This window comes from Eschrichtius robustus, chromosome 13 (assembly GCF_028021215.1).
Source record: "Eschrichtius robustus isolate mEscRob2 chromosome 13, mEscRob2.pri, whole genome shotgun sequence".
NCBI lineage: Eukaryota > Metazoa > Chordata > Mammalia > Artiodactyla > Eschrichtiidae > Eschrichtius > Eschrichtius robustus.
In genome coordinates this window covers 80,733,774-80,757,117 of record NC_090836.1, presented here as the reverse complement: position 1 = coordinate 80,757,117, position 23,344 = coordinate 80,733,774, and the positions used below count along the sequence as shown (strand labels likewise).

At 39.1% G+C, this 23,344-nt stretch overlaps 1 protein-coding gene across 1 annotated transcript; it reads left to right on the top strand.

Annotated features, from left to right (window-relative positions):
* Positions 1-435: 435 nt before the first annotated feature.
* Positions 436-21,819, top strand: NDUFA12 (NADH:ubiquinone oxidoreductase subunit A12). The gene is made up of 4 exons (XM_068560629.1): positions 436-634; positions 1,416-1,498; positions 3,970-4,057; positions 21,543-21,819. Exons 1-4 carry the CDS (start codon positions 549-551, stop codon positions 21,721-21,723), a joined length of 438 nt encoding a protein of 145 aa, XP_068416730.1. The 5' UTR covers positions 436-548; the 3' UTR covers positions 21,724-21,819.
* The last annotated feature ends 1,525 nt before the right edge of the window (positions 21,820-23,344 follow it).

The window sequence follows — 23,344 nt, the reverse complement described above, 5'->3', positions numbered from 1 at the left end:
CTAAATCATTAAATACTTGAGAGTAGATAGTTAATCTTGTACTTTTCTATTCCTCCTCCTCCTCAGTCGCCTACCACAAAGCTGGTGTCGAATGTGTCTACTTCCGAATGTGCAGTATCATTTCGTGCTTAATGTTGAATTCCTTAATGGTATCTTATTTCTAAAGAATCTTGGCTCTAGAAAGGATTTTTGGAGTAGTCAGGCAATCACTTTAGATAAGAAAACTGAGGTCCCCAAAGGAGGAACCTTTACCTGGGAAAGCCTAGTTTAGGTGAGCTTTCCACTACATGTCCAGCCTTCTAAATGCAATCTCTTGAAAACTTTGCTTCGGAGGGAAACCAACCAACCGCACCTTTTCTGGAAAGCGGGAAGAGGCCTGACGGGGGAGCTCCAGACCCGCGCGCTCCAGACCCGCGCATGCGCAAAACCGCCTCCGCGTGCCGCGCGTGCGTGGGAACCTTCTGTGGTCGGCGCCCTGCAGCTGAGTGGCAGCTTCCCCCCGGTGGGTTTTCCGCAGTGCGCCGGAGAGGCGGGGCCTGCGGGACAAGATGGAGTTGCTGCAGGTCCTGAAGCGCGGGCTGCAGCAGGTCCGCGGCCACGGCGGCCTCCGCGGCTATCTACGGGTTTTCTTCAGGTAAGCGGCCAGAGCCATGCTCTTGGCCTCTGGGGCTGGACTTGTGCTGGCTGGTTTCTTGGAAAGTGGCCCGGGCTTGGGTCACCTTGGAGAATCCGCAGCTCTTCTCAAGGACAGTCTTTGCCCGCTTCCCCCGGGCCGAAGTCTCTGTCCGGGGGCCTCCCGGAGACAGGACCAAAGCCGGCTCTAGAGACAGAGCCATGACACGGAGGTGAGAGCATATGGGCTGCACCCCTGCTCTGCTTCCTGGAGAGCAGTGAGCATTGCCAAACACTCACTGCGTGACCTTGGGAAAGTTTTGTTTTCCTCCTTCGCTGGCCTTCACTTGCCTTCCCTGTACTGTAAGGGTTGAGCGAGGTGATCACAGTGAAATACTTGAGCTTCCAGATTTGCTGAAGTTTTTTGCTAACTCCGTTGCCTCATGGCCTAGGGATAGTAGATAAAAGTAGTCTTGTAATTTGACGATATTGCATCTATCTATTTAGTGTACTTTAGGCACATCAGTTAGGTCAGTTTCTCTTTTCTTGTGCTGTAATGGCACTAGGACAACAAGGGTAGGGATTCTAGAGCTCTTACCTGAAAGCTGATTCTCTGACAATGAGTGGCCATGAACCTGGGGATGAACGCTAGAAGTATACAACCAGTGACCATACCCAGCACCTCCTCATTTTTCTAGCTGGCACAGCTGCCTATGTTTGTGAAAGTTGGTATTCTCACTTTACGTGTGTGTTGCGAACAAAGAATCTTCCTAAAATGTCTGTTTTCTTTTGGACATTCCCAGGGCAAATGATGTGAGGGTTGGCACATTAGTGGGGGAAGACAAATATGGAAACAAATACTACGAAGACAACAAGCAGTTTTTTGGTGAGTTCAGTATGTTTTGTATAAATAATGGGAATGAGATTGGGATTTGATTTGACTTTGTTTTCTTTAATGTACAAGGAACTTTTACAAAGTACTTGTAAAAGGATGAAGAACTCAATAGAAAAAAGAAAAAGATAATTCACAGGAAAAGAAAACTAAATGAACAACAAAGGCATGAAAACGTGCTCATCTTCACTCTTTTTTAAATTTTATTTATTTATTTTTGGCTGTGTTGGGTCTTCGTTTCTGTGCTAGGGCTTTCTCTAGTTGCGGCAAGCGGGGGCCACTCTTCATCGCGGTGCACGGGCCTCTCACTATCGCGGCCTCTCTTGTTGCGGAGCACAAGCTCCAGACGCGCAGGCTCAGTAGTTGTGGCTCACGGGCCTAGTTGCTCCGCGGCATGTGGGATCTTCCCAGACCAGGGCTCGAACCCGTGTCCCCTGCATTGGCAGGCAGATTCTCAACCACTGTGCCACCAGGGAAGCCCTTCACTCTTTTTTTTTATAAAAGAATACATTATTTAAAAAAAAAATTTTTTTTATTGAAATATAGTTGATTTACAATGTTGTGTTAGTTTCAGGTGTACAGCAAAGTGATTCACTTTTTTTATTCCTTTTTTTTACATTCTCTTCCATTATAGGTTATTACAACATATTGAGTATAGTTATCTACGCTATATAGTAGGTCCTTTTCGGTTATCTATTTTATATATAATAGTGTGTATATTGTAATTACAGACTCCTGATTTATCCCTCTCATCCTCACTTGTAATTACAGAAATGTAGCGCAAAAAACAGTGTTATCTTTTTTCACCTATCAAATTTTGAAGTATTTGCCAATCTGATAAATTCCAACTGGGGAAATGCCATAAGAATATGTGGGTTAACGCAGTCCTTTTGGAGGACAGTTGGTAAATTTTGTTAAAATTTACATTGCACATATCTTTTCTCCCAACACTTCTAGGAATTCACCTCAAATATTCTTGCAAAACAAAGACACCCATTGCAGCATTGTTTTAGTAGTAAATTCTAAAAGCCATATTAGTTGTGCATCAATTGGATACTGATGAATTACACATTTTTTAGAATACTTTGTTGTATAGAAAGATATCAAAGATAAGTGTAGCGTGAAAAACTCTAGTTGCAGAACAATGTTTGATATCCTCACAGGGAGAAAATATATGCTTTTTTAAAAAATAAATTTATTTATTTATTTATTTATTTTTGGCTGCTTTGGGTCTTCGTTGCTGTGCGCAGGCTTTCTCTAGTTGCAGCGAGTGGGGGCTACTCTTTGTTGCGGTGCACGGGCTTCTCACTGCAGTGGCTTCTCTTGTTGCAGAGCACGGGCTCTAGCCACGCGGGCTTCAGTAGTTGTAGCACGTGGGCTCAGTAGTTGTGGCTCCCGGGCTCTAGAGCGCAGGCTCAGTAGTTGTGGCGCAGGAGCTTAGTTGCTCCTCAACATGTGGAATCTTCTCTGACCAGGGCTCGAACCCATGTCCCCTGCATTGACAGGCGTATTCTCAACCACTGCGCCACCAGAGAAGTCCTAATCATCCACTTTTAATAGATAAAGAGATTGAGTCTCATAAAACTTGCCTAATATATACACTGATAATAAGTGACAGTCTTGTATAGTGCAGGGAACTCTACTCAGTACTCTGTAATGGCCTGTATGGGAAAAGAATCTAAAAAAGAGTGGATATATGTATAAGTGATTCACTTTGTTGTACACCTGAAACTAACACAACATTAAATCAACTATACCACAGTAAAAATTAAAAAAAAAAAAAAAGTGACAGTCTTCATTAAAATCCATGTCTTTGCCTAACAGTTTTCTAAATTGTGGTTATGCTCTCAACTATTTCACAGAAATCTTTTAAAGAATGCAGCGTGCTGTTTTGATAACATGAGCTGTTCTACTTATCTAACAATCATATATAGTGTTTGCTTATTATGTAATAATCACCAGTTTCCTAAAGGATCTCTGGTGGTTGTTTAAAAATATTTATATGGAAACATATAATTCAAGTGTGATTGCTGTGAATACATTTCTCCTGCCCCAGTCTTAGGAGGAGCACTTTTCTCCTGAATACCCAGAACACCTGGAAACATATTCCCTCCCCTTCCCTCTCTGATACCCCCTTGGAGGGGGAGCTGGGGGAGAAGTAAGGGTTCTCCACTGTGAAAGGGTTGAGCCCTACCCACAGAGTGAGTCTCAGTCCCCATGCAGGGATTTTGCTGAGGCGGCCACTAGGTTGTTGATAAAAGCTTGCCTACACTTCCTGGAGTTTCCCTTCAGTAATACACCCAGGGCTCTAGTTCTCTAACATTTCTCTTATGTAAGAGCATATAAAAGTCTTTTCTTAATAAAAAAAGGTTGTCTTCTTTGATGTTATGCAATTATAATTTTTTGAAAAGGTTGTTTTTATTTCCTCACATCTCTCTAAACTACATGTTGATCTTTCCATCCAGGCCGTCACCGATGGGTTATATATACTACTGAAATGAATGGCAAAAACACATTCTGGGATGTGGATGGAAGCATGGTGCCCCCTGAATGGTGAGCTACATCAACATTTTATTTTATTTTACTTGGCAATATTTGTTTCATTACACAAATATTTGTTGTATATCTATTCTTAAGTTAATCAGTGTTGTTCTGAAAGCATCTGTCCCAATTGCAATGGCTGCATCACTAGTTACCCTAAAACTTAGTACCTTAAAACAACAATAAGTATTTATTTTGTAGTTTTTGTGGGTCAGGAATTCAGACAAGCCACATCAGGGATGGCTTATCTCTGCTCCAGGATGTCTGAGGCTTCAAGTGGAAGACTCAAAGGCTGGATAGTAGAATCATCTTGTTACTGAATTATGTCCTATGGACCCTGATTGGGATGGACACAGCACAAACTTTACTCAGTGGCCAAAGAATGGAGAAGTGGGAACTATGTTCACAGATCAACTTCTCGCCTAGGTGGCAAGAGGGATTTAATTTTGTAGAGTAAAGACAAAGGGAGGAGGAGTGAGGCTAGTGATGGGGAGGCATATGCATTAGTCTACCGGGAAGGGCAGGGCTCACCCCACCCTCAGGGTGTGGGGTGCCACTCCCTTTTGATCCTTTTTTGGTCTTTAATGTCTGGTCATGGCTGCCAGTAGGTGTGTCATATAATATGCTAATGTAGAAAAAATCAATGTATAATCAGACTCTGGGTCTGTTGGAGGTCAGATTCATTGGCTGGTCCCATCTGGTTCCATCTGGGTTTTTGTTTGTAGCTTCCTTTCTTATCTCTGGACCCTTTAACTGAAGGATTTATATTCACTCCTGCTAGAGGCAGGGGTGAGGTGGAGGGGGTGGCAGGTTTTGATCAAGGACACTCCTGCCAGAGGTGGGGGTTGGAGGGTTTGAGCAAAGACCTGCAGCATCTCTGGCAACAGTCTGAAGGTGTGTTCACTCAGTGTCTGGCAGTTGATGGTGGCTGTTTAGCTGGGGGCATGGCTGGTGTGTTGGATTGGAACACCCTCAGGTAGCCTGAGCCTGCTCAGGCAAATGCTCTGAGACAGAGCGCCAGGGAGAAGCCATGTGGCCTTATCTGACTTAGTCTTGGAAATCATCCAGTATTGAGTCCGCATTCCCTTGGTCAAGGCAATTAGAAAACTCCCCCCATGTTCAACCAGAGAGGTTACAGACTATCTCTTGATGGAGGGGTGTCACCAATCATATGTTGGGATATATAATAGTGTGGTTGTCTTTGAGGGAAAACAGTGTGCTGTAGTATCACCTGGCCATAGTGAAGAGAAAGGCTAAAAGAACTCTGGCTCTGATCTTATTTGGCAGTTTGACTTAAAGCATTAATTGCTTAACCTCTCTGGAGCTTGGATTTCTCATCTGTAAATTGAGAGCCCCCAAATTCCTTAGGTCTCTAAAAACTGTGATTTTTAATATGCCTATTTTGAAATGAAATTTTAAATGCTCTTACTTGAATTACCAAATTTTTAATAAACTATTTCAAAGCAAGTATTTATATCTATTTCATAGGTTGTTGGTTGATACACATTTAAACTCTAGAGAGCCTTTCTAGTTGGTCTAGAAAATTTCACAAAAAAAAACCTAAAAATAAGTGTCAGGTTAGCTGTGATATTTTATTTTGGTTGAACTTGATCATCAGAAATAGTTCTGTGCTCTATTGAGTAGAAACTAGGATAATCTCAGAGTACTCACTTTCATTCTAAAGGCTCAAGTAGAAATCCAGGCATGTAACATAAGTGAGGGAAGTACAGATGTGAGACAGTTGGGGGTATTGGGGACTGTATTGAACTGAAAAGCACATACTCCATCAAAGAGGGCAGCAGCCCTGTTCACTCTCTCCAGTTCCATCAGGTAAGAATTCAGCCAAGGGTTTCTAGATATGATTTTTCAAGAGAAAGTGGAAATCTGTATTTCTTTGTGAGACTTCTTGGTTTTAAATGTTTATTTTAAAGATATTTGTCAGTTTAAATACAGCACTGTCCAATAGCACTTTCCGTGATGATGGAAATGTTCTATATCTGTGCTGTCCAATAGGGTAGCCACCAGCCCCACGTGGCCCAGAGCACTTTGAAATGTGGGTAATGCAACTAGGGAAGTGAATTTATTTTATTTAAATTGAATAGGCTGGGCTTCCCTGGTGGCTCAGTGGTTAAGAATCCACCTGCCAATGCAGGGGACACGGGTTCAAGCCCTGGTCCGGGAAGATCCCACATGCTGCGGAGCAGCTAAGCCCATGTGCCACAGCTATTGAGCCTGCACTCTGGAGCCCCCGAGCTGCAACTACTTAGCCCGCGTGCCACAACTACTGAAGCCCGCGCGCCTAGAGCCTGTGCTCTGCAATAAGAGAAGCCTCCGCAATGAGAAGCCCACGCACCGCAACGAAGAGTAGCCCCCACTCGCTGCAACTAGAGAAGGCCCGCGTGCAGCAACGAAGACCCAACGCAGCCAAAAATAAATAAATTAATTAATTAAATCTATAAAAAATTAAAAGGATAAATTGAATAGGCTACTTGATTGGACAGAATAATTTTTTAAAATAATATGTGAGCTAAGCAAAATATGTTTGTAAGATTTCACCTACCTCTGGTCCACTACTTGGACTAATTAGAAGCATTTACTCTTGTCGGTGATGTAGTTTGAAGACCACAATATTGGATTCTGTCTTTAATAAAACTCATTGGCTCTTAACATGAGAAAGCAGCACTGATGTTACATTTGAGGCTGGATTTTTGTGCTCTTTTTAATGGGAAATAATAACCTGTGGTCTGTTAAAATCTGAGGAGCTGTCTGCCTTCTCGAAGGGGCATTCTGTATATACGTTGGCACTGTTTGAGACCAGGATCTCAAAGTGGAGTGTTGGCTTTAGGAGGCGAGGTATCCTGCTAGTTTTCATTTGTTTGGTTGTTTTGGGGGAAGGGTTGGTCCTAAGAGTGTGTGGAAGGCCTGTGGGCTGTCGTGTTCAGATTGATGGCCATCTCCTTCAAAGCACCTATCTAGATTGGGGACTGGGGGAGGGAAAATTATGTGGGCTGAAACACATTTTAAATTATTAAATAGTTAAAAATCTGAAATGATAAAAGTACTATGCAGCCAAGCAAGTCCTTTTATATATAAGATCTGAGATCACATAAAAAAAGAAGCTGAAAGCTGTAGAAGATAACATCACCTGCTTCGGTGATGCCTGAGGGCAGTTGAGGATACAAAGCTGAGTTTCTTTGTGGAGTGGAGCCTCCTAAGGTCTGAGTACCTTTGATGACCCTTGCTTGTAAGGGAAGCTTAAAGGCTTGTGATGAGTCTTTGTAGGGAGAAGTGGTTCGGATAAGCTCAGCTGTTTGTTTCTCAGGACCCCCTTTGCTGAGTGAGTGCAATACATTGTAGAATTCTAACCTTACCTTTGATTTGATCCATGAATACATTTGAAGTTGGGTTGATTTATCTTTTAATTAGAGAGCCAGGTATTATCTTACATGTAGAGTAATGAATTACAAATACAATTTGTCATCTTTATTCATTTACATAATTATTGTGTACCTACCAGGTGCCAAGAACTATTTTGGGCACTGGGGATACAACAGTGAGTAAAACAAAGTCCTTGCTCTCATGAGGGGAAGCAGAAAAACAAATATGTTATATATTTTAGGCAACAGTAAATGCAAGGAATTCATAAAGGGATAAAGAGCAGTGGCCTTCTCTTTTAGGGGAGGTGGCTGTTTTATACAGGCGTTAGGGAAGGCTTCTTTGAGGGAGTGACATTTGAAGAGGGGAGGAGGGGGGGGTGTGATGAAGAGCTCCAGGCAGCAGAAACCACCCGTGCAAAAGTCCTGTGTGTTTGAGATGTATTGCTTGTATTCATAGAACAGCAATATGGCCAGTTTGGCTGGAATGGAATGAGTGAGGCGAAGATGTCAGGAAATGAGGTAGGAGAAATAGCTAGGGCTTTCAATAGCTACATCTACATGTAGATCTTGTAAACCATGGGTAGATCCGTTGGCTTTTTTTTCTGAAGTTCTCTGGAAGTCACTGGAAGGTTAGGTAGGATGTGATCTGTTTTACAATTTTTTAAAAATTGGGAAAAATCCCAAACTTTTTGAAAAGTTACAAGTATTTGAATCATTTCAGAGTTGCGAAAATGATGTCATATCATGGCTGAATACTTTAGAGTGTAATTCCTACAGCCAAGGATATTCTTCTACGTTACCACAATATAACCATCGAAGTTAGGAAATTAACAGTGATGCACCAATGCTGTCTAATCGTCAGACCCTCTTCAAGTTTCATCACTTGTCCCAGCAATGTCTTTTATAGCAAGGGAATCTGGTCATGCATTTTATGTGGACCTCATTTCTCTCTAGCTTCTTTCACCCTGGTTTGGTTCCTCAGCTTTTCCTTGATTTTTATGATCTTAACACTTTGGAAAATTACAGGCCAGTTGTGTTGTAGAATGTCCCTCGGTATAGATTTGTCCAGTGTTTCCTCATGACTAGATGGAGGCTATGCATCTTTGGCAGGAATGTCACAGAAGCAGTGTCAGATTCTTCTTGTTGCATTCTATTAAATGCCATCTAGTTTTGATTTGTCTCATTACTGAACATTTCTATCACTTGATTAGGGCATGTGTGCCAGATTTCTCCATTCTAAAGTTACTCATTTTCCCTTTACAATTAATTAGCATTTTGTGGGGAGATACTTTGAGGTTATGCAACTATCCAGTTACTCGTCAAACTTTAATTTATTTATATCAATATGAACTGTCATTTTAATCAATGTGTTGTAATCCATTACTATAATTCGTTATTTTATTGCTCAAATTGAACTCAGTTTGACCAGTGGGAACCTGTTCAGTCTGCATTTGGGGTCCTTTTGAAATATCCCCCTCATTCTTGGAGCACTTTCTTGCTTTCTGACAAAAGGTGTTCTAGGTTCATCTTATATTTTCCCTGCCCCACCCATGAAAACAGCCATTTCTCTGAGGACCCCTGTGTTTATTTTCTTACTTGCTGTTTTTCAGTAGAGAATAGTATTTAGAAACTAATATCTGAGTGCAAGGTATGCTCATTGCTGTTGGGGCATCTCAGTGGACAAGCTCAAATGGCTGTAATGATTGTGTGTGTGTGTGTGTACATTTCTATTTCTATATCTCTCTTTTTCACCTTATATATTGAAAACCATAAGTTGACAGCAATGCCACTGAATCCAGTCCAATACCGCAGGTTATGTTCTAGTTTTCTCCCTTTCTGTATATGTATCTGTTTCTCTTTTATTTAATAGAGTTACTTATTTGATGAATTCCACTGTAGGTAACAAAGTTCCCATTGCTGCCTTCCCACCTCCCCACCACTGGCCTCCCTTCTTACCTCACTTTGCCTCCAACACCCCACATCAGCTTGCCACCCCCCTCACCCCATGTGGATGCCCTCCTCTCCCCATTCAGGCTCTGTCACCTTACTGGGCTGTTGCCACACTCATCATCTCCACCCCCCATGCCAAGCAAAGACAGATGCCTACCTTGATTGCCCCCACCTAATGGCTCTTGGACTCTGATTTAAATGTTTAAAGCATCCCTGTGATTGCTGTGAATAGAGGAAGGGAGCCTTGTGGAAGTAGGCTGATTACTTAGGGAACTATTTATGTAGTTGTCTGGGCCAGCTCTATCCAGAGATGAAGGAAGTTGGATAAGGTGTCAGTAATGTAGGTTGTGAGATTTGGAATTGTATCAGTTGTCTACTACTGTGTAACAGATTTTTTAAATTTAGTTTAAAACAATAAACATTATCTCACCATTTCTGTGGGTAAGGAATTTGAGTACAGCTTAGCTGGATGCCTCTGGCTTAGAATCTCACAAGGCTACAAAAAAGTTATCATCTGGGGCTGCAGTCATCTCAAGGTTTGAATTTGGAAGGATCCACTGCCAAACTCATTCACATGTCTGTAGACAGACCTCAGAAAACTTGCTTCAGAGAACACTCATGTGGGCCTCTCCACAAGGCCACCTCATGACATGACAGCTGGCTTTCCCAGAGTTACAATCTGAGAGCGAATGACAGAGAGCACCCTAGATGGAAGCCACAGTCTTTTTAAACTTAATCTCAGAAGTGACATCCCACGCTGCTGCTGTATTCTGTTTGTTAGAAGTGAGTCAGTAAATCTAGCCCATACTCGAGAGGGGATTACACAAGGGTGTGAACACCAGGAGGATGTGGTCATTGGAGGCTATCTTAGAGGCTGCCTACCACAGGGACATATTTTGAAGTAAGATGGACTCAACAGGATTTGCTGATGGTTTGGATTTTGAGAGAAGAGGGTAACTTCAATGTTTTGGGCCTGAACTATTTGTGGCACATTTACTGAGAAGAGGAAGAGCAGGCAGGATGGGGGAAGCAGAATGGAAGGGGTAATCAAGAGTTCTCTCCGAGATGCCTGTTAGACAACCAAGTGAACATGGTGGGTAGACAGTTGAAAACACTAGTCCAGAGGTCAGAATAGAGGTTGGTGCTAGAGATAGGACTTGAAATGAGATTTCACCTAGTGTAGTATGCAGTTTTCGTAAATCATGGGTAAAAGGTTTGAGAGAATCTGATCTTCAGTTAAATGTTACCCTGGAAACCAGATGAGATTGTATCAATCATATTGCTGGATAAAACTGATTCCTGACTGGTAAACTGCATCTAGATTGAGAGGATTTATAAATGCCTGATGAGTTAGCTATGTTTGGGCTTCCCTGTCTTGCTGCTCTTAGATCTAGCTTGTCCCTTGTGGCAATGGCAATCCTGAAGCCATGCCCATGGAGTTGTTGTTAGTAGAGATGTTAGCTTTTGTGGACATGAAGCTTTTAAGTCAGGGCAGCTCCTGCACCTGCCTGATGTGGCTCTCATCTCCCTTGAGCCTGTGCTGTGTCATCTAGGGAGTCAAAGAAAATAGCTCCTGGGTGGCTAGGTGGGCTGTCACCTGCATGAACTACTGCAAAGGCTCCCAGTGAGAGGAACACCTGATGCTTCCCAGTTGGCAAGCTGTGGTTCCTGTCCTCTGTCCTTCTGAGTTTTCTGGTGCCCAGTGTGGCCTATGATGGTCTTTGAGTCTGTTCAGTAGCTACATAGTCTCACCTGGGGAAGGCTTTCTCTTCAGAGCCATCAGTGTTTTTGGTAGAACCAGGGAATATCTTTAATGAACTTCTGTGGCTCACTTAACGTTCCCTGATCTTGTGGGAACATTAGAAATCTTGTGGGTTTGTCTGTTTTGTCTCAAGGCTTTCATTTTCTTTGAATGTGTCAGCAGTCGGTAAGGCTGTTAGGTCTACCAATAGATAAACAAAAAGTATTCATGGTGGTGCAAACGTCTGGGATGGGCAGGGGAGCTACACAAACCTTGAAAATAAAAAATTAAAAAAAATTATCGCCTAGAACCTAGCACAGCACCCAGCTTACATATAGTTCATTCCATTAAATGAATATTTATTGAGCACCCCACTATGTGTCAGGCACTGATGGGTTTGTATATTCATAGTAGTGAACAAAATATATGATCCTCTCTTGGAGTTTATAGTCACTTTAATGAATACTAGCTGGTAGACTAATACTATACTATAACTTAGTGTCTGTTATTTTTCTTTGTTACAGTCCCTTCCTTTTCTTCATTTATGGGGTCAGCAATGAGATTTTAATTTCTTCTTATTTAAACTTGATTGAATAGAATACTCAAAGTATTTCAGTAGATTACAAGTACTGTTTTATACCACTTTTGATTGTCCTTAATTTTTAAGTTAGCTAATTGCTACCATCTATACAGTAATGCTCAATAATCTTTATTTTCATTTTTATGGTAGTAAACCAAGTAAGTAATCAGTATCTGCATGAAATTTGACAAGATAAAATGTTGTTGAATACCGGTAGAAAGGTAGAAAGTTTGGGCTATTTTTTGCATAGTAGTATAAAATTACTGTTTTCACTTACATTAGGAGAAACAAAGTTTTTTGTGTATGTGGTTTGAAGTATTGGAACTCTGAAATCCTTTGAACCAAGTTAAAAAAGAAAAAAACCATGGCTTGCCTGGATTTTTCTTTACTGTGTATGTACTTTTTTCCCACTTGGTGGCACCTTCTGTTCATTTTAAGTAATATGTCTTTCCTTCCTCCGTGTAGTACACTAGTCTCTCCTCATATATTAATTTTTCTTATTAAAATTAATGTTTAAATTACTCAAGTAATACATAAGTACTTTTTAAAAAAATTATAGCATATGTTAAAAAGTTTTTGCTTTTTTTTATGGAACTTAATTTTGCCCTTGAAGATTTTTCCAGTGCCATGGTGACATTGGTAACGGTTTTTCTCTTGTAGGGTTAATTTATTTAGGATACTTAACATCGTTGTGGTCAGCTTTTTTTCAGTTGACAATATGTTCTAGAAGCCTTGTAGAGAACTAAGGTGGCAGATGAGGAGGATTACTTGGAGGTGACAGAGAAGAATCAAGGATGATTCTTAGGTTTCGGGCTTGAGAGGTTGGGTAGATGGTGGTACCATTCATTCAGATGGGAAGACTGGGAGAAGGGTAGGTTGTGAGGGTGGAAGGTAGGAATCAGAAGCTTCTTTTTTGGATGTACTAAGTTTGAAATACCTGTCGGAAATCCAAATGAACAGTTGTGTTAAGTAAACAGCAGGATAGATAAATCTGGAGCTTAGGACAGAGGTCAATCCAGCAAAGAAGAAGATGTAGCTACTAGCAAAGTAAGAAGGAAGGCAAGAGAGGTTAGCATTTCAACAAACATGGGAAGTCTAACTGTATTGATGTTTGCTGAGAGGTTAAGTAAGATAAGGACAGAGAAGTGTCCACATTTGGCAATATGAACTTCATCGAATCTAAATGGAATCTGTTCTTGAAAAAAATGTGGAGAGATCAGAAAAGTTTAAAAGAATCTGTCAGGGGGCAGGGATAATCCATATACACCCCAAAGAGGCAACCACTGTCACCATTTGGCATATTTCCTTTAGTCCTTTTAAATAAATTTTTGTGTAGTTGTTGTGTTCATAATCAGTCAGTTTTATTTTCTGTCTTTTCTGTAGATAATATAAGCAAGCTTCCATGCTATTACAACAGTCCTTATAATCATCATTAAAATATTTTTTCTGATTATAAAAATGTACAATTGTTATAGAAAACTTGGAAAATCCAGAGAAATACAAGGCACAAACAAAAATAAACTCTAATTCCTTGGCCAAGGAATAAGCACTGTTAACATTTTGTTCACTGATTCAACAAATACCTGAGTGTCTGCTTTTGAGTAGAGAAGGAATGTTTTTAAAGGTTCACAGTGTGGAGAACAGGTTGTAGTTCATTGGTCACACCTTCTTTAGAAGAAGGTTTGTGATTAGAAATAACTATATATAGATATATGTGTGTATACATATGTATTTCTTTATTATACACAATATTTCGTTTCTCTTCCCCCTCCCCTCATTTAATATATCACAGATGTTTTCCCCATTTCACTTAATATTCTACTTGTCAGTTTGAGTGTTTTAGTATCTTAGGGGCTTTGTCTATAGACAGGATTAATGGCAGTTTGGGTTTAAAATGAATATTCTATTTACTATAGCTGCAAATTTTAAAACATAGTTGTTCTTAAGCTTTGAGGTTCTATTTATAAATAGGATAACAAGATTAGTAAATTGAATATTTTTGCAGAAAGATAAAGAACAATCATATTCTCTTGTTCTTTGGTGAATGTTTGATAAACTTTTAATGGAAAGGATTAAATTCTCCTAAAGAGTTATCTCCATTTGCAAGTTTAGTTAATTACATCCATTTAAGCATTTTAGGGCACATTTATAAATGTAATACATTTGATTTTTTAAATATCTTCAAATGCCCAGTGTAGGTAGATTAATGAACCTGTCAAGCAAAATGTCCCTAAGCCCTTAAATGACTCTTGTTTATGCAAGCCAAAAATTTAAGGGTCCTCCTCAACTCTTTCTCTAATAACCAGCCTATCAGCATGTTCTTTCTGCTTTACTTTCTGAATATATCCCATGCCTGATATACCGATGGCTGTTACCCCAGTCCAAACCACAATAATCTCTTGCCTGGACTTCTACAACTGCCCAACTGGTTTGCTTGCATTCTTACAATACGCCAGTATTCCCAACATACTAAGTGATTAGGGTGATGATTTTAAAATGTAACTCGGATCCCATCAGACCTCTGCTCAGAACTCTCCACTGGCTTTCCATCATGGTGAGAGTTAAAATTCCAACTCCTTACGTGGTCTGCAAGGAGTTGGAATGTGATCCTGGCCCTTCCAGGTCTGCGTACACTGCCCTGTTCACTGCCCTGCTAACTTTTGACTTATGAGCCATATTGGTCTCCTGGCTTTTCCTGGAGCGGTGAGCACACTCCCACCTCAGTCGCTTTGCACTGGCTGTTTCCCCGGGTGTGGCGCGGCTCACGCTCCTCAGACGGCCTAGCTAAAAGAGCCCTGTCCTCCTCTCACGCTGTGTCCCCTTGCCCTGCTCTAGTTCTTTCCTTGGTAGCACTTACCTCTGCCTGGCATTTTATTGCGTAGTATTTACTTTATTGTTTTTCCAACTACCATACTTCTTGATGGTAAGAACTTTGTTCACTGTTGTGTTGCTAATGCCTAAACCAGTGTCTAGCACGTGGTAGTTGCTCAGTAAATATTTGTTGAGTGAAAGGGGACATACTGTTTTACTTGAAACAACTTTTATTTTGCTTTTTGGCTACAGTAATTTTATTTGCTTCTGGTAGCTGATCCAAAAATGGTATGTCTTGTCACTTCTTTTATAGCTTTTGTATGAATTTGAAGCTCATATTTACCTCTAAATTCCACTCTAACTTCAACCTGTCCTTTTTAATACCTTGTCCCACTAAATTGTATCTTATAGCCTTTTAAAATATTATTTTCCTAAATAAATTGCCATCTCTCAATGCCAGAGAATATTGTCTTCTTCCTCTTGATGTATCTGCTTAATCTATCCTTTTTCAGGTAGTAGGTGTTGTGTAAAATACTCTGAACTGAATTAAAATGAGTGTTACTTAGTACAATGTGTTGCAAGCTTCTTTTCAAAATAGATCCTTCCTAATGTTTATTTTCTGCTCCGGAAAATCAGAATATTAAGAGGCTATGTTCTAAGAAACTATAAACTGCATGTTTAAGTAGATATTCCTGTATTACAGAATGTTACTTTATAACCTTTCTCTGTTAAAATGTGCTAATTATAAGCAGCAGACAAGATTGTTTTGATTTTTAAAATTCAGCTTTTGTTTAACACATTTCATTTACTATGCAGTGCTTCTGATTCTAACATTTTACAAAGATGAGTTGTTGGAAAATTTTATACCTGGAGTGTGGAAATAAACTATGTATTACTTTTGGTGAACAAGGAACTACTCTCGATTCCAATTTCCAGAATAAATCTGTATTGTGTTCACAGGTTAGCAATGTATTGGGTTGGCCAAAAAGTTCGTTTGGGTTTTTCCACAAGATGTTATATATATAATATATGCTAGAGATAGTCATGTAGAAAATTTTGAGGTTTCTAGATTTAAAAAAACAGTTTGAACCTTTTCTATGTAACTGTAGTGAATGACGTTTGTGCGGTGGAATTGACATAGGAAGAATTTCCATTAAGGTAGACTGAGAGAAACAGTCTATCTGCTACTAAAACATTTAATACTTTAAAGAGAGTGATTTTTTTTTTTTTAAGTGATGGCTTAAAGTGGGATGAAATGAGGTTAGAAGTAGAAGAACCTACTTACAGTCTCAAATAAATGACAGATGAATTGAGCAGGATTTTAAAACCATCTCTAGTTGTTTCGAATTAGAAGGATTTTTCTTTCTAATAGCTTTGTTTTATCTTACAAAGTAGTACATGTTTATTACAGAAAATTCAGAAAATAACAAAGCAAATAAAAGTAACCTATTATCCTACCACACCAAGATAAACCACTGTTAATATTTTGATATATATTCTTTCCATCTCCTCTTTTCCTATGCATATGTATCCCTTGTTTTTGTTTTTAATGTTAAGTGGGTTACTTTTTGAAGAAGTAGCCCAGTTTTGAATCCTAGCGTCACTATCATGGGCAAGTTATTTAGACTCTCGGTGCTCTAGTTTCCTCATTTATTAAATTGGGATAATAACATCTGTCTCATAGAGTTAAGAATTAAATGAGTTAGTATTTGTAAAGTGTTTAGAACAGTGCCTATGACTTGTAAATGCTATTTAGTATCATTAAGTAAATTAAGTAAATAACCTGCTTTTTAAGCTTAACATATGGTGAGCATTTTCTCAAGTCATAAAATATTCTCTAACATAATATTTAATGAGGCTTTAATATTCTGTCATGTGGATGTGCCCTGAGTTATTTAAGTATTCCCTATATTATTCTTGGTTTTGTTCTTTCCATGTTTTCACTGTTATATATAAAGCTTTGGTCAGCATCCTTGTATGTAAGCATGTTCCCACACATCCTTATTTCCTTATGGCAGATTCCTACAAGTAAAATTGCTGCATCCAGAAGTGTACATGTTTTATAAGTGTTTGGTACCTACTGCCAAATTACCTTCAATTTAGATTCTCAGGGTAAATACATTCAATTTACATTCTCAGGGTAAATACATTCAGCTGTATATGAGTTTGATTTCTCTGTAACTTCACAAATACTGGGTATTATTATTATTTGTTAAAATCTTTGCCAGTTTAGCAAGTAAAAAGTTATATCTTATTTTCATTTGTATTTCCTTGATTAAACTTCTTTTTTGTTGTTTGCCATTTGTACTTTTTCTTTTTATGACTTACCTTTTAACATCTTTTATCTATTTTTCTATTGGATGTTTGACTTTTTCTTTCTGATTTGTAATGATAGATGAACTACTTTTCTGTATGTTACAAATATTTCCCTGTTTCTTTTATTTTTTAATCTTGTTTTCAGAGTTTTAGGACATAACACTTCAATTTTTATGTAGTAAAATTACCATTTTTTTCTTTATGGCTTTGGCCTTTGATATTAAGCTTAGAAATGGTCCTTCATATTCTATAAATATCAGTATATCTTATGGATATAAATATTCACACATTTGTATCAGTGCACTATTAATCTATCAGCAATCTATCCTGATATATGGCTGGGGAAACCTAATAATTTTTTTCAACAAAATTAATTATCCTAGCATAATTTGTTGAGAAATGTTTATTTTCCCCAATGATTTGAAATGCCAACCTTACCTTATATATCCTTTAGTCTGGGGGATTTTTTTCTGTTTTATTATTGTACTTTTGTACCAAAATCTTGGTACAAAATTTTTGTGCCAAGTTTTATACCATTCTAATGTTTGTGACTTTAATGTCTGGTAATACTGGCCTTCCTGATTGTTGTGAGTTTTCAGAATGTTCTTAAGATAGACTTGCAGCTGATCCTTAGAATTATAATTGTCAAGCCCTATTGAGATTTTGATTCAGATTGCATTTAATTAAAAAGAATAATTACTGAGCTAACAAAGTTTGAGTTGACTATCTTGTAATGAACTGTCTTTGGTTTTTATTGCATTAAATATATCAATCTTATCCTGTGGTTAGATGGATCTCAGGATTTTGACAGACTTAAGTGCTATCATAATCCCAACCAGTTTTCATCTATTAATTGTAATTAAGGTCCTGATCAAAATGTTCTCTTCAGCCATTGGGAAACTGTGTTCAAGCCTCAGTGTGTAACATACATGCTGTGGGACCTTGGGAAAGTCATTTCAATTCTGTTTCCACAATTTTAAAATATGAAATACTTAGTATTAAATAATACTAGTGATATGACTGAGTGATATGCATGAGAATGTTTCGTAAACTAAAGTGGGATGGAGTAATAATAGTTTTAGTATAATGAATATTTTTACCTCAAAAAACAACCTGGAGCGGGTTTTTTTTTTTAGTCTATTATATTTTTTGAAAAATTGAAAAATCTTTAGTATTTCTTGGCTCAGTAATGTTAAGTGAAAACATCTGAAACATGAACATAGGAGCCAGCCTTGATTCCCAAAATTAATAATGTATATTATCCAAGGAAAAGATTCAAAACTGCCTATATTTTTGTTGTTGTTGGTTGTTATTTGTTAATGTTTTATTTCTGGAAATTTTCTGAAAGGGAAAATTAAACTTTTATCTTTGTTATTAATATCCATCTTAAAGACTGTTTTCATTTGCAGTGATTTTTTATTTTTTATTCTTAAATTTTTATTTATTTATTTATTTATTTTTGGCTGTGTTAGGTCTTCGTTGCTGCACGCAGGCTTTCTCTCGTTGTGGTGAGCAGGGGGCTACTCTTTGTTGTGGTGCGCGGGCTTCTTATTGTCGTGGCTTCTCTTGTTGCAGAGCACGGGCTCTAGGTGTGCGGGCTTCAGTAGTTGTGGCACGCGGGCTCAGTAGTTGTGGCTTGTGGGCTCTAGAGCGCAGGCTTAGTAGTTGTGGCGTATGGGCTTAGTTGCTCCACGGCATGTGGGATCTTCCCGGACCGGGGATCCAACCCATGTCCCCTGCATTGGCAGGCGGATTCTTAACCACTGTGCCACCAGGGAAGTCCCTACAGTGATTTTTTAAAATCTATTTTATACGGTATATATTTTTATTTCTTAAATTTCCTATTGGGCTGTTTAATTCTTTCTTCACAAATAAATCCCTCCATTTTGTACTTTGAATGGCTGACAACCTCAAACTTAAGTGAAGTAGTATATTTTCAAAGAAGGGGAAAGTGTTCTTTTCCTCTTCCTTTCCACACTTTTTCCTCATATACAACTGAGAATTGGATCGACCACTTATGGGATTTATTTCCATTTGAGTAGTGTTGTAATTGTGATTTAATATCTTTGTTATTAAAGATATTTTGAGGACTTCCCTGGTGGCGCAGTGGTTAAGAATGCGCCTGCCAATGCAGGGGACATGGGTTCGAGCCCCGGTCCGGGAAGATCCCACATGCCGCAGACCAACTAGGCCCATGCGCCACAACTACTGAGCCTGCACTCTAGAGCCCGTGAGCCACAACTACTGAAGCCTGCATGCTGCAGCTACTGAAGCCCACGTGCCTAGAGCCCGTGCTCCTCAACAAGAGAAGCAATAAGAAGCCCTCATACTGCAACAAATACCCAACGCAGCCAAAAATAAATAAATTAATTAAAAAAAAAAAGATATTTTGACACACTTGAATATATTTGAGTACTGAGTTTTTTCCAAAGTGTAATGTATTTTCATTATATTTATCTCTTTTGTATTAATAACTTTTTGCCTTTCCGCCAGTCTCCTTATTTGTAGTCTCACTGACTTTATCATCAAGTTTAAGTAATTTTATATTTTGTCCTGTAAGATAATAACAGTGATATAAAATTGAAGTGGGTCTGATGCTAGCTCAACACAGTTTTCTAGACAATACTCTTAGTCCATTAGCATCTTTAATTAATTGGAAGAAAAATGACCCAGATGAAAACCTGTTTTGCAAAAACTTTGGTGTGGAAATCTAAAAGATATTATTTCTTTAGGCTTTATTTAATAATATAACAGAATGGTTATATTAGCCTAGCATACTATAAACATTTTCTTATTTTATAGTTTCTTATTCTAACATAATGAGAATAAATTGCTGTTTAGTCATTCCCTGACTCTAGCCAGTAGCCTTACTGGATGAACATTTTCACATTTTATGTGTTGGTGGTAAAAAATTTCTTTTAGTTTTTCTTTCTTTCTTTCTTTCTTTCTTTCTTTCTTTCTTTCTTTCTTTCTTTCTTTCTTTCTTTCTTTCTTTCTTTCTTTTTTTTTTGGCCATGCCATGCAGCTTTCAGGATCTTAGTTCCCCAACCAGGTATTGAACCCAGGCAATGAAAACACTGAGTCCTAACCACTGGACCCCCAGAGAATTTCCCCTCTTTTAGTTTTCTTGAACATTTTCTATTTCTCCATGAGCTCTCAGTTAAGCAACTAAATAGGCATATAAAAGCTTTGGACTGTGGTTCCTTAAATATTTTAACTTTCAGGAGTCTCGATGGCAATTATTTGAATAAAAATCTTCTTTAGTTACTTAAGCTGACTCAAATGGCAAAAGTTAAATATTTCTGCCGTGCCTTAACTTACACAAAGCCCCTTGATAAATAAGAGCCTTGGTTTTGACAGCTAATCCCGCCTTCGAGTAGCTCGTGGAGCCTGTCTCGCCACCACTGTGTCACTAGGTTTCAGAGCTCATGTTAATAGTTGTTTATTGGTCCAGGTTACTTTCACTAATCCACAGTTTCCTTTGGAGTATGTAAGAGAGAAACCAGCCCAGTGTGTACAGACTTCTTCATTCTTTATTGTGTTAGCTCATCATGATATAATTATCTTTAGACACAAATATAGCAACAGTAATAATATTTTATCTCTATTCTCCTAGGTCTTAGCCAGTTACCTGGCTATATCTATCAATTACTGTTAGCAAATATTCTTAAACTTACATAGCATCATAAATTTTTCTCATTAGCTTTAGTCTTAGTTATTTTACTGAAACTTCCTCCACTTGCCCCTTCCTCTGTAGCTGGGCAATCTTCCACCCCCCTTTTTTTTTTCTTGGAGCTGCAATTCTGTGCCTGTCACCTCATTCCCTTTTCCCATAGGGTCATCTTTGTCTTGTGAGGTCTGAGTCTTGTTATGAATTCTCTCTCCCCTTCCTTTCCCATATAAATTCAGCTTGGCTTTCTGCTCAGTTCTACTCTTTGTCTCTTGGACTTTGATTCTTTCTTTTCTCTGTTATTAGAGAGACAGTTCTCTATACTCCAAGGAAACGCCTAGCTTTCTCCTTTAGGCCAGATTTCTGGCACCTCCAAGCAAACATCTTTTGACGAACACTTGAAGCTGAAACACTCATGAACTTTGGGCTGTGATTTAATAATTTTATTATAACAGACTGTATGTCCTCCAGTGTTCGGACTTAAGTTTGGATTTAAGATGCATGCAGAGACCCTCTTCTTCAGCAGGAGCCTCATGGGTTTCAAACTAGAGCTTCATGAACCAGAGCATCCTGAGCATACTGAAACTCCGGGATCAGCCTCTAGCATCTAATAGTAATACTGTACGTCATCAGTTCTAAAATACATTTTTATACGTAAAATTAGGATACATGTTATAATCAATAGTGTCAGTTTAGTTAGCAGCATTTTTTCTTTCTTAGAGATAGCAAAATAATGGTGTATCTTAAAATTGATGGTGTCCTAGATTTGATGAAATACAATAATTATAACAGCAATAGCTAACATTTGTTGAGTACCTACTATGCACAAGAATTTTTCTAGGTGCTTTATGTGTATTGTCTCATTTAATCCTTATACCATTCTTAGTAAGAATGTTCAGATGAAAAAACCCAGGCGTAGAAAAGTTCAGCTAGTTATTGATGGAGCTGAGATTTGAGCTCAAGCAACACAGTAGCTCGAGAACTGCTCTCTTAACCCTCCTCCCACTACACTATGCTGCCTCTTCATAACTGTCTTTTTTTCCCTCTTTAAGGCATCGTTGGCTTCACTCTATGACTGATGATCCTCCAACAACAAAACCACCTATTGCTCGTAAATTCATTTGGACAAACCATAAATTCAACGTGAGTGGCACTCCACAACAATACGTACCTTATTCCACCACTAGAAAGAAGATTGAGGAGTGGGTCCCACCTTCAACACCTTACAAGTAAAGACAATGAAAAACAATTTACATGTAAAATATGGGGCTTTTCCTGTAATTGTACTTCTGCTGCTTACTGTTAACTTGATTAAAGTTATTTGATTAAGCAGTGTCTGTTGTGCTTTTTTTGCCCTTAACTTTGTCATTTGTCAACTGCAAAATAGAAGCTTACAAACATGGGAAATTGAAGTAGACTTCTGTTGGGGCGGCTACGTCATTTACATTTCCCTCTTGCCTGCGTGGTTGTGTCTGTGTTTCAGCCCTGCCACGCTGCCACAGCTGATTGATAGGGGAAGACCTAACGCTGAGCTGAGCCAAACAGATTTTCCCGTGGGAATTTGAAACTTGAATGGAGAGACAGAGGGGCTGAGACATCAGAGTTGGATGACTTTTATGGTAGCCCTGCAAGGAGAAGGTTATCAGAGGTGTACCATTTCCTGAGTTTTGGTTCTTTCATAGTTTATTTGGATCTGTGAACTATCCCAGGATCCATCTATTCTAATATATTTTTATTTTTTTAAGCTAAGTAAGGTCACTGACTTTTTTTTTTTTTTTTTTTTTTTTGCTTGCAAACAAAAGAGCTTTAACTAATGTCCAGATTGGTTCCAAAGAATGGGTTGTAGGCAAAAGACCTTCAGGGAAATAAGGAATCTTTGGAACTGGTTATGTTGGGTAGGATGAAAAGGCAGTGCCACCTCCCTCTGTATTCTGGATGGAAAGCTAGCAGTTGCAGTAATCAGCTTATCAGGCTCTTGTCCTTAATTGCCAGGATCCACGAGGCCCCTGAGGATAAGGCCCTTGGATATTGGTTACCAGCCACGGTAGAACACTTTAGTGGTGATGGAAAAGGAATGCAAGGATTTTGGAGTCAGATGGTTGCTTTCAAGGGCGCTGGATAACTTAAGGGAGAGAATGAACCTTAATCCCCAAATCTCGACTCAAAGCATTGTGAAACCCAGGGCAGTGTATGACCTGGCTAACTCCTCAGGTTTCTTATGTGAAAATTAAGGGATAGAGTGGGGGAGCTAACAGTTGGTATAGGGATATCTGGAAGGAATTAGAATGTCTTTTGGCTGCACATTAGTCACCTGGGGCGTTTTTAAAGCTCTAGTGGCCCAAGCTATTAAACCAGCATCTCTGAGGGTGGGATCCAGGCATCAATATTTGTTAAAGCCTCCCCTTCTACCCTCCCCACCCCTCAATAATTCCATTGCAGCCAAGGTTCTGAAACCACTGAGCTACAGAAAAAAACACACCAAACTAGTTCTGAAGAAAAAGAGTTCTGAAACTTTCTCAGTCATAAGAAATTAAAGTTTTCCCACAGCCTCACTGCTGAGTATCCCTTACTTAGGGTTGAATTCAGGTTGAGTTTGGTGCCCTCAGGAGATACTATGTTCAATGTGTTATTTTGGGCAGCTGTCTGCAATTTGCTGATTGACCAGTGTAGCATAGCACCACACACTAAAAGCTGGCCTGTGCTAGACTGAGATTTTGTATGCTCTGTCTACCACTTCACTGACTTTTCTGTCAGGGCCTAAAACATTGCTTTCTAATGCTATTAGGAATAGATTGGCAAGGGAAACTTGTGAGCAGTTAGAAGTTCTGTCCTGGCTGGAGTTCTTTCTGGGTCG

Coding starts and splice junctions, on each gene's coding strand:
- NDUFA12 (XM_068560629.1), top strand. CDS start 549: ATGGAGTTGCTGCAGGTCCTGAAGCGCGGGCTGCAGCAGGTCCGCGGC. Junction 635..1,415: donor TATCTACGGGTTTTCTTCAG/GTAAGCGGCCAG, acceptor GGACATTCCCAG/GGCAAATGATGTGAGGGTTG. Junction 4,058..21,542: donor AGCATGGTGCCCCCTGAATG/GTGAGCTACATC, acceptor TCCCTCTTTAAG/GCATCGTTGGCTTCACTCTA.